Source organism: Gossypium raimondii, chromosome 10 (assembly GCF_025698545.1).
Source record: "Gossypium raimondii isolate GPD5lz chromosome 10, ASM2569854v1, whole genome shotgun sequence".
Lineage (NCBI taxonomy): Eukaryota > Viridiplantae > Streptophyta > Magnoliopsida > Malvales > Malvaceae > Gossypium > Gossypium raimondii.
In genome coordinates, this window is record NC_068574.1 from 1,188,693 (window position 1) to 1,201,252 (window position 12,560).

General features: G+C 30.1%; 1 protein-coding gene across 1 annotated transcript; it reads left to right on the top strand.

Moving 5' to 3' along the window:
* The first annotated feature begins 4,284 nt into the window (after positions 1-4,284).
* On the top strand, positions 4,285-8,683 carry LOC105776348 (cysteine-rich receptor-like protein kinase 15). Its single transcript, XM_012598946.2, has 7 exons — positions 4,285-5,149; positions 6,817-6,939; positions 7,023-7,213; positions 7,318-7,528; positions 7,633-7,870; positions 8,021-8,171; positions 8,258-8,683. Exons 1-7 carry the CDS (start codon positions 4,348-4,350, stop codon positions 8,567-8,569), a joined length of 2,028 nt encoding a protein of 675 aa, XP_012454400.1. The 5' UTR covers positions 4,285-4,347; the 3' UTR covers positions 8,570-8,683.
* Positions 8,684-12,560: the final 3,877 nt, after the last annotated feature.

Here is a 12,560-nt window from a genome sequence, read left to right on the forward strand (position 1 = left end):
CTAAACCGACGAAATAATTGAGGCATAATAAACTTTTCCTTTTAATTATTTTGTTATACTTGCAACTCATGAGAACAAAGTCAACTAGCAACGCTTGGTGAGCTCATTGGAACCTTGAGAGCTAAAACCAACAGCATAGACAAAATCCAATCAACTAGTATCTTGGACACCTACTTCAATTCATCACTCTTTATGATTATTATTCCGAAAGCCTGTATATTTCAACAGTTTTAAAATTACAAGTTATAATTATTATATAAACGAACACTTATGGATTCAATTCATGGTATTTTTGACTAAAAATATTTGTTCATAATAACCTTGAAATTAAAAGTTAATAATTACAGTATATGGAAAGTTTCCACGTTTCATTCTTATCCCGTAAACAACTCATAGGATGCATATGGAAATTCTTTTTTTTATTAAACGCATATTCATGTCTTCTAAATTCTTGAAGGAGCACTTCATTGATACGTTTGAAGTACATTATGCGCTTTACGCCCCATCAATATAAATCGAAGTAAAATCCCGTACATTAATCTTATAATATATCAGTTATACCCAACTTTATCCAAGATCGTTAGTAAAGTATTCAATGTTTCAAAATATATAAGATCCACATATTATAAGCCATTACATAGTAAATTTAGTTCATACTCAATCATTTGTTTAACATTAGATATCATTACTATGTTTCAATTTCATGAACAATATATACGATAATCTCACATATCACATACAAATCTAATTCCATGTTTACATTTTATTTACATATGAGTTCATACTTTCAATTTCTATTATTTCATTTATATCTTAACTATATTTTTCACATATTTATATCAAATCATTATATTCATGTCATCATTTATGTTATCACAACATCTTTCATCAAATAACAATTACAATTAAACAGTAAGTCATGGGTACAACTTAACTTTCCTTAATTTAATACTTAGTTAAACTATGAACTAAAACTCGTAATGAAAGCACAAACCGAAATAGGCTACTTGTCTATGGACTTTACCTTTTATTTATCTCGAGATGGCGTGATGTTGTCTTTAACTATGCACGATAATTCGATTATAGAAATAATATTAGTTTTCAAGCAATCACATGAACAACACATCAAATAAACATAGTTTACATTTTATTCATTTTAGTCCTTATATCTGAAATGCTCATATTTTTCGATATCTAGTATTGAATCAAAATCAAATTTCATATTCTTTCATTAGGGACCCAAAGCTTTCAATCTATGACAAAATTTTCTAACAAGTTTCATTTTATTCAATTTAATCCCTAATATCAAAATTAACTATATATCTAAACATTTAATTCTAAGCTAATTTCACTACCTTTCTAATATAATATTAACAAAATCTATACATATTTTTATAATTCATCATAATCAACTCAAATTTCACTAAGGTTCAACATGGTAATTTGGTAAACATTAACCAATTCAAATTTCTAAACACATGGGTCTACTAAGTCTAGTTTACAAGACCATGATTTCATAAAAATTCAAAAGAAAAGAATGCTTACCTTAAAGATTTTGGAGCAAATTGAAAAGGAAAAGAAGACTATATATATATATATATTTACATTCTCTCTCCACTTCATATTTGTATACATGTCATTAAGACACTAGTTTACCTTAATTAATTCTAATTTAATGGCTTATAGTTAATCATGACAAAGTTAGTGGAAATGGATGATCATGATCAGCCCATCCCACTAAGTTCAATTTAATAATGGTTAAATAACCATTAAGTCCTTTGGTTAATTAATAAATAAGCCCTCAAGCAATTATAAATTAAAACTTAATAGCGATGGTACATTACAATTTAATCTCTATATTATAAGTAATAACTTTCTCGATTTAATTATTTAACTGTCCACTAATATATTTTCATACAAAATATGTAAATCTTTCTATTCAATATTTCAGACTCGATTTATGAAATTAAATTTCAAAATTGTATTTTTGACATAGACTAAAATCGAATCGTTACAATTTCTTTTATTTCGATGAATATTAGTAGTTAATTCAAAGTTATTTTAAATATTAAAATTTTCCATTCCTAATTTATATTCATCATAATACAAACTGTATAATTCTAAAAATCAAACATTTGTATTTTTACATTCTCAATCATAGTATTATTGAAGGATACAAATTTTATAATAAATATTAAATAATTACCAAGTATTAAAAGTTGATATAAACAACAAAATTTATGCATAGCACGAGACAAAAAAAACAAAAAACAAAACTAGTATGATAATATAAGTTAATAATTTAATATTTCTTTCTTTAGATTCAAATAAAATGTTGATAAATTTTAGTTTTGGGGAAATTTTCAAAATTTAAGGTTCTCATAAAATTTGACAACTAACTAAAGTTTTTAAAACCGAATCAGTGATCGAACTGGTTAGACCACCAGATTTTGGTTTGATCGGTTTATCTGGTTCAATTGGATAAATTATTTAAAAAAATTTAAAAAATAAAAAATAAAAATATTGGTTCCATTGATTCGATCAATCAATTCAATTGGTTTGCGAGTAGACTTGTTTATGGGTCAGGCTACGAAGGCCCGTTTGAAATTTGGGAGGGTTTGAGTAAAAATATTAAGCCCGAAAATGGTTTTGGCAAAAAAAAATTAAGCCCATTTAAAATATGAGTTAGGCTTGGGCTTGAACATTCAAGGCCTGAGCTTGGCCCGACCCGGCCTGACCCGTTTTTAAGTTTATGATCACTTTGTATTATGTTAAAGATGACTTTATAAAAAAAATTAATAAATAAAAAAATATTAAATTAAAATAATACAAACAATTTAAAAAATATATATAAGCGGGCTTGAAATGGGTTTAGGTTAATCTTTTGTGAATATGGGTGGATTTGGACAAAATTTTAGGCCCATGTTTCAGGCCAGGCCGAGCTTGGCAAGCATAAAAAATGAATATCATGCTTAGGCTTGACCCGAACCTGAACCTGAACCTGAACCTGAACCCGAACCCGACTCGACCTGACCCATGAACACCTCTATTCGTGAGTCAACTGGTTCAACCTCTTATTCCGAATCAATATTTCAATTGATTCTTGATCCAATTAATGCAATCTACTTGATCCGATTTTGAACCCAATGAACTAGAAAAGGATAATAAATACAATGCACCTATATCCTGCCATCGTAAATGCAGGGGCAAATTCATTGAATGAGAATTCAACAATGGCGGATGAGTGAAAACTTTCCACATCTTATAAATACATATAGTTTACTTAAAGTTTGGATTATAATAAAGAAATAGAAATGCACACGAGTTTTAATTTTGTAGAATCACTAATGTGAACTCATGATAGGAATACTTGAAAGTGGACTATCCCTTTTGTATTTCAAATACTACAATGCCTTCTTTCATATGTACGTATTATATTATAATGTAGTAGTGGAGCTATTGAATTGAATGAAAATTGAGTCACTAATTATATTTTTCTATTTTTAAGAAAGGATGAAGATCGCGCTAATTATTATACGACTTTTTCAAATACATTTCAACATGATGTTATATTAAAATTTAAATACTACTATTAAATTAATTTAGATGTAAGATATATGTTTCTATTTGATGAGTACCGTTCCATCGAACCGATTATCGAAACATCGTTTAGAGTTTACCGACTAATCTTAAAAAAAAAAAATGTAAAATAAAGTTTATCCATTTATTAAATATAACTTCTTAAAATATTCGTCCAATAACAAAAAGGATTGGGTCAATTACTAAATCATCATCATTACATAACATTATTGGGGTCCAATAATTAAGCACTCACATTTAGGATGCTGGGTCTCAATTATCAACTTCACTTCTTATCTTAGTCATGTGTTCCATATAATATTCATATTTGTATCCTTTCATTCTTAAATTAGTATTAAATAATCGATGATATACTTGTTCACTTTATCATAATATATCATTTTATTTTAATTTACACAGTAAAAGTTTTTTTATCGGCTAAATCATGTTGTTAACATTTTAAAATAATCTTTAATTTATATAGCAAATTAAATAAATACTTTAGAAACATATTTTCCATTTGTTTTTTTACAGATCTCGTACACTAATGACAAAAGTAAATCACCATCAATACACATGCACATCATATGTGGATATTTCTTACAACTCGAAGAGTAAAAGCGCTTAGCCAGTAGGTCAACTAGAGAGATTCCAATAGTCCCCAAAAGTGAATTAACTTTATAATTTATGGCTGACAGGATAGACATCCAGATGTATAAAGTTGGTCTCTCAGTATTATGGTGCAAACTGCAAAGGTAAAATAAGGATATGCCTTCTATTACAAAACGTAGGCAGATCTCCACCAATTTCATAAACCTGGTGCTGTTACTAACAGTCCTTCCCTTGCTTAGCCCTGCAACTGAAGCTCAACAGCATAGATTTGGAATCCCATCCTGTCCAAACACCACCACTTTCACCATAAACAGCACTTACCAAGCCAACCGTGATACCCTCTTGTCTTCGCTATCGTCTAATGTTACCCGTGGTGTTTTTTTCTACAACACAACCGCAGGGAAGAGCCCTGACATGGTATACGGTCTGTTCCTCTGCCGTGGGGATATTTCTACCAGCACCTGCCAAGCGTGTGTCACCTACGCCGCCACCCACATTTCCCGACGTTGTCCCCTCGACAAGACGGCAGTGGTTTGGTACGAAGAATGCTTCCTACGCTACTCGAACCGAAACATCTTTTCGGTTGTGACTGAAACCCCTACAATTTACTTCTTGAGCGGTAGGTCTTCGGTTGTGACTATCTCCGAGGAAGACCGTTTCGAGCAGTTTGTTCTGAAGGTGATCAATGAAACTATAGCCATGGCGGAAAGTAGACCGGCAGGTGTTTCAAAATACGTGACTAGAGTTGAGAATATATCTAGTTTTCAAACACTGTACATCAGGGTCGATTGTACACCGGACTTATTAGGTGCGGATTGCGGTAGATGTTTGCGACGAGCCAGAGCATATATTCCGGCTGGACGGCAAGGTGGAAGAGCTTTTAATCCAAGCTGTAGCGTCAGATATGAATTTAACCCCTTCTTTAATCTAACCGCGGTTGCAGCTCTTCCAGCTAAAGGTTTCTCTCACCAAAATTTTTTGTTCTCCCTTTTTTTTTTTTTACTATTGATTTTAGCCCAAAAAATAAAAAAAAACTCAACTAGGAATCGAGGTTTTTTATTTTCTATTTTTATAAATTTATTTAATAAAATTACACCAAATGATCGAATTAGTCGGACCAGGAATTACCATAACATTGACTGCAATTTATGTTTACCCAGGCCAAGCTGTGCTTGAATATAGGTTTAATTTTTTGTTGAAATTTATTAATACTTTCTATTCATATTAATTTTTAAAATATATTATTTTTAATTTAATGTTTTAGATTAAATTTAGATAACTTAGCATAATTTTTAATGTTTACATACTACTATATTATTACATATTTAATTTTAGGCTTAATGTAACATTCAATATCGGACATTTTTTCCTCATTTGATTATTAATTTTTTTGTTTAATTTGGTACCTAAACTTGACACTTTTTCTTATTTTGGTACTAATCTTGACACTTTCTCTTAAATTGTTACTTAATCTTTTGGGGTCCAATTTGATACCGAACTTGACTTTTTTCCTAATTTGGTACCTAATCTTGTTTTTTGTTCGATTTGGTACTTAAACTTTTCAAACATTTATAAATTAATCCATTTACTAACAACGTTATTTTTTTATGAGGTAGCATCAATGTATGATCGACATGTTACAGATGATATGATTTTTTGTATTTTATATGTTGAATTACTTTTAGTTTTATTTATTTAGTTAATTATTTATTAATAAAAATATTGAATTTATTTTAATTTGGGTTTTAAAACTCTTTTTTTCTTATTTAATATTATTATCGAATCATAGCTCAATACCTATTTTTTTACATGAACTTCTTTTAACATTGACAAAATTTTTGTAGCATAAAAAAATAAAAATAAAAATAAAAATAACACCATTAGTGTTTTGCTTAATTTGTATAACATTTAATAAATTTAGGTATAAAATTTAGGCACTAAATTAGGAAAAAATGTCAAGTTCATGTACCAAATTGGGTCCAAAAAGGGTTTAGGTACCAAATTAGGAAAAGTATCAAGTTCAAGTACCAAATTGGGCAAAAAAAAAAGAGTTTAGAGACCGAATTAAAAAAGAATGCCAAGTTCAAATACCAAATGGTATATAACCCATTTTTTGAGCCTTGTATTTTTTTTAAACTTTTTATATTTCGGACAAGTCTTTAAACTTGAGCAGGTAGACCAATTCATGAATAAATCAGTTTAGAACTATTAATTGAAGGGTTTGATTGAATTCGGGTGGAGCTAATTTAGGTTAACCTAATTCGTGCCTTTAAAATTTTGAGATATTTAGGATTCGACATTTGGTTGATTAGTATAAATTTGATTTCATATCAGTTGAGTTTGACACATCCATAATATCAATAGCATTGTTATTTTTATTAGGAGGCAATGTTGTGTTGTGTTTGGTTTGTAATTAATTATGTATAATTCCCGAGCATTTTGCATATCAAAAGTGCACATTTATCATCACGATTGCCTTGTAATCAAGAGTCTGTTATAGGATGGATGTGTGTAGTTTGGCTGTGGAAAGTGCATTTGAACCTATCAATGTTAAGAAAAGAGAAAAATCCCCTGTGTTCATAAGAATTACAATGAACTGAATTGAGAACTTCTGCTCTTATTTAGGAGGAGAGAAACATATCAAATTAAACCGAATTCGAATACTCATTACAAGTTTATCGGTGATATTTGGGGTAGCTGTGGTTTTTATCTCTGGCTTCTTTATATGGAGGAGGAGAAACAGTCAAGGTATGCAATGGAGTAACTTCATGATAAGCATTACAAATTCGTTTTATATTCTTATGCCGATCAGATTTTGATTTTTATTACAGACAAAGAAAACATCCACGAAGTTCAATTGCTAGACTTGGAAAATGAGCACTCAAAGGAAACTTCTAGTGGAGAAAATTGGGAGCGGTCTCAAGAGTTTCCTTCTATACAATTGGATATTCTACATGCAGCGACAAATCATTTTTCTGATGAAAATAAGCTCGGAGAGGGTGGATTTGGTCCTGTATACAAGGTAATTACAGTTATCTCTATATGGTAGCTTTAGAGATGATCTGTGTGAATCAATAAGTATGTAAGTATTCCAGAGAAGTTATATAATTGAAACAATTCTTGCAGGGTACACTAGCAAATGGTAAAGAAATTGCAGTTAAAAGGCTGTCAAGAACTTCGGGTCAAGGGCTTGTTGAATTCAAGAATGAAGTCCTGTTAATTGCTAGATTACAACATAAAAATCTTGTGAGACTCTTAGGTTGCTGCTTAGAGAAAAATGAAAAGTTGCTTGTATATGAATTCATGCCCAACAGAAGCCTAGACGTCTTCCTGTTCGGTTTGCTCCCTAAACCTTTAACTAATCAACAACCTTGACAAGTAAATGAAGTAATGAAAATGTAATCACTTGTTTTTTCCTTCTTTTTTTCACATTTATATCAGATTCAAATTTGGCTACACAATTGGATTGGCAGAAACGGTTTAATATTATTAAAGGAATTGTCCGAGGTATTATGTATCTACATGAAGATTCTCGCCTCAGAATTATACACAGAGACCTTAAAGCTAGTAATATTTTACTAGATCATAAAATGAATCCGAAAATCTCAGACTTTGGCATGGCAAGAATATTTTGTGAAGATATAAACCAAGCAAACACCAATAGAGTAGTCGGAACATAGTAAGTACATATATACTCATTGCTTGACGGGTTGATGAGGTCATTATTAATATTATAATATTGTTATTTAATAATTTTCTGTTTCTAAAATTTTCTACGATATAACCTAATTTACTTTTAATTTTTTTGTTATCTCTTATGAATTTAAAGTGGTTACATGGCACCTGAATATGCTATGGAAGGACTCTTTTCTATCAAATCCGATGTTTTTAGTTTTGGAGTACTTTTGTTGGAGATTATAAGTGGAAAAAAGAACAATGGTTTTCATCTTGCAAAGCGTGGCGAAAGCTTGCTAACTTTTGTATGTTTTCATCCTTTCTTTTGTCTTCAAACAATTTATATATTTAATGTACGGTTTATACTAACAATTTTAAGCTACAATTGTAGGCGTGGAAACTATGGTCTAAGGGTGAAGGAATGGAACTAATAGATCAACTCCTTGTCCCCTCATGTGTGGCTTTTGAAGTGCTTAAATGCATTCATATTGGGTTATTGTGCGTGCAGGAAGACCCAGCAGACAGGCCAACCATGTCATCTGTGATTTTCATGTTGGCAAGCGATGGTTCCATAAAGCTTCCTCGTCCAACTGAACCAGCATTTTCTGTTGGACGTGTTGTTACAAAATCAATTGAACCCATTTCAAGTGAGGAAGTCTTTTCAGTTAATGAGATTACAGTTTCAAATTTCTTACCTCGCTGATTTGATCGTTGTTTTAAACATTCAAGGTTATGTAAAAGTTTTTCGTTGTTACTTTCTTGTCTAAACCAGCAAATCTAAATCCAATTGATGCAATGCATTTGAAAGTTATTACTATTGAAAGTTTCTTATCATTACTATATATTTGAATTTTCAAACTATAGTATTGTGGTTTTGATCTTTCAAATTTACACACAAGTATTTTAGAAGAAACGATGTCGAAAAGTTATGCATATGTAATTTGGGCACCATAACCCTAATATATATAACTTTTGCACATTAACTTTAAAATTTCTAATCAGTCCATCATCAATTAAAAATTAGTTATAGAGTATTTACATATATTTGGCTCATACTTTATTTAATAACTGAAGCCAAATAAGTCTTGATTAAATTAGATCACTTTTAGTTTGGGCTAACATTTTATAATAGTAAATAATATATAATATATAATTATTCTTATTATATATGTAATGTCCATATTTTTCAACAATCTCTCACTTGGACCACACACATATATATATACACAATTACTCTATAATTACATGTCATATATAACCTTATGAGCTCAAAACTTTACTATTATATCCAAAAGTATTTCAAATAATCTAGTCCATTAATTATGTTAACATAGAACCAAAATGACTTTCGTTACATATATAGTAACTAAATCCATCCCCGATCACATATATTAGCATAACCAAATGATATAGATCAACTATAAATGTGTAGCATGAAAATAACGTGCAATGTGATCCAAACATATTTATTTCCAACTGGTTCCCCTCAAACCTTAGTGAGCTCAAATTTTACCAAAATCAGTGTGAATAAACCAAATAAACTTTATTTCTATATAAAATATCCTTAATATCTTTAAACTGAAATAACTGAAAATGTATCTATAACAGAAAAGCATTTAAAATTGCAAACTCTCACTAAAACTAAATATCTTGAAATAACATTACACCAATATGAGTAGTGTGCTAATAAAAACCTTCGGTGGTAGTCCCTTAGTAAGCGAATCCGCAATCATGTAGTTTGTCTCAATATACTTTATAGATACATGACCACTTTGAACTCTTACTTTTTAACAACGAAGAATTTAAAGTCTATGTGTTTTGATTTTGATGTGCTCCAATTGTTATTGGAATAAAATATTGCAATTTATTGTCACAATTTGCATCTTAGTGACAAAATTTTGCATTCATATTCCATTAAAACCGAAGCCTATATACGTAACAATCTCTAACTTATTAGGCCTCCGATATGTGAGCATGCAAAATTTTTTTCTAAAGATAATGTATGAATCATTTAGCTGCTTTCTAATGATCCATACTCGAATTGCTTAAATGTCTGCACAACATCCCAACAATATACACGTTTCTTTAATTTCAAAATCATTCTTGGGGCATTGATCGAGACTATTTTTACTCCTATTGATCTTGTGATATATATAATCATTAACCAAAGCCATCTCGAAATCGAATGACATAATCATTTGGTGAATATTCTAATACCGCTGATGAGAGGCCTACATAAGCTCATAGATGGATTTCTTTAATTTGAAAACCATTAACTTTGCATCACTAAATACAAAGTTTTCTAATTGCACCATATAAATCGTCTCATCAATGTTACCATTGAGAAACATAGTCTTAGCATCCATCTAATGTAGCTTAAGGTCAAAATATGTCACTAAAGCCATTATAACTCTTTCTCTAGTGGACCTTCTTATGGCATTGATTCTTGAGGTTATAGAGTTTGTTACTTGACTATAAGGTTCTACGACATTGTCTTGATCCAGAGTTGCTATTTGAACAATATTAGATATAATAAATTGTTCCTAATATTTATTAATAATAATCAAAAGAATGTGTTGAGGAATATCAACATACTCTTTTTCAAAGACAATGCCCTTAATTCTCTCCTCCCTCCCACAAACTCAACATCCTTAAAGAACAAATATTATCCGTCTTAAAATAATCTTAGTAGTGAGATTATAAAATTTTTAATCTTTAGATCTTTCGGACTATCCAAAAAATCAAAGTGATCAAAAATATCACTGGACACAAGCCTCTCAATTTTCCTTTTGGAGATATAAACTAATCTCTTGTGTCACAATAAAGCTAAATTCTTAATGGTTAATTTGTGTCTTTTACCTGTTACGGTAGTATGCAAGAATTGATTAAATGAAGCAATAGTATTAAGTAAAATATATTAGCATAACTTGATAAAGAATCGAAGCCAACCAAATTTAAGTTTTGAAAACTAAAAATTCTATTTCAAAAATGAAAATAGAAAAATTTTTCCAGTGCTAAAATAGAAATCAAAATCCAGTACGTACCTAAAAGGAAGTACAATAAAATTTCTTAATTAAATCCAAATAAAATTCAATTCTAAATAATCTAAAGTTTCTATTGCTTCAATTTCTACCGAATGACCATTTCCAATGTAGATGTATCTTTCACCATCATTTAGCTTTTGGCAATTCTAACAACCTTGCATAGACACACTGAGGTGAGTTATATCACTGAAATCTATCCACCATGTGCGTCAAAGTACCAAAGTCAAATTAACCTCAAAACAAACAAAATTAAAAAGTGTACATTTTTTAACACGCCAAGCATGATAATTGGTACAATTCTTCTTTTGATGACCTTTCGCAACACAGACGAAACAACCATCCTTAATTGGTTCATTTTGTTGTTTCTTTTCTGGTGTTGTATCCGTAGGTTCCTTAATTTTCTTTCTCTTTTTATCCATCTTATCCTTCATGGTTGTGGCTAAATGAGCACTTTCTGTCATTTCTTGCTTCATCCTTTCATCTTCTTGAACACAATGTGAGATGAACTCATTAAAAGACCAAGTCTCTTTTTGACAGTTTTAGCTCACCTTAAACTAACTAAATTGTGGTGGAAGAGACATTAAAACAAAATACACTAGCAAGTCCTTAGAGAGTTCTAGCTTTAAATGCTTTCAACTTTGAAGCAAGATGAGACATTTCTATAATGTACTCTCTGATATTCCTTTTCCCTTTATACCTCATCAAAATTAGCTTTGCCAAGAGTATACCAATTTCAACCTTTTCATTATTGACAAATCTCTTTTCAATGTCGGTCAAGAATTCCTTAGCCGTGGTAATCTTATCAGAAATAGTGCCCTTGAATGTTTCTGGTATGACCTTCTTTATGATCACTATACACACACAATTTGATCTCTCCCACCTTTCCATCTCACTTTTTTTTATCAGAGGTACTCTCATTTGTAAGTGGTGGAGAAGAATGAGTCTTTAACGCAAGGTCGAGATCCATGACTCTTGCGAACAATCATAAGATTCTCTTGCCATGATTTAAAGTTGGTGCCATTTAACATAAGAATCAAGTTAATGCTGGTTGTGATGTTAGAAGGTGTAATAATAGCTGAATCAAACAAAACAAGCTCACGCTTTAAATTTAAACCAGAATAATTTAAATAAAGGTAAACCCCATCTCAGAATACCAGACACTCCATTAATATTTTATCTTTGGACAAAAATATTAACTTGTAAGTGATATCTTGTTATAGTAATCAAACACTAACAATAAAAATATGTCGAATAATAATTTTTCTTTGACTGATTATTACTCATATGTAAAACCGAATAATCATCACATGTTTATTACCACAGCTTGCACATGTAATTTTATTAAATATTAACCTTCTTTTGGACCGATCAAGATTAACGTAGCTTAAGTTACATGCATACAAACTTTTATATTTTAAAACAAAATAATTTCAACAACAAAGGTCACTTTGACAACTTATTGTTTCAACTAAGTTATTTTATAATATATATTAATATATCGATATTTAAATTTAAAATTTCATAACAGTCAAAAGTCAAAATCAAAATTTTAAATTGCTCTACGATCCGAAAAACTAAAAATAAAATTATCTAAATGGTACCACCTTAATCTGTGATTGATTCTACATATAATAAAAATAAAACCCTATA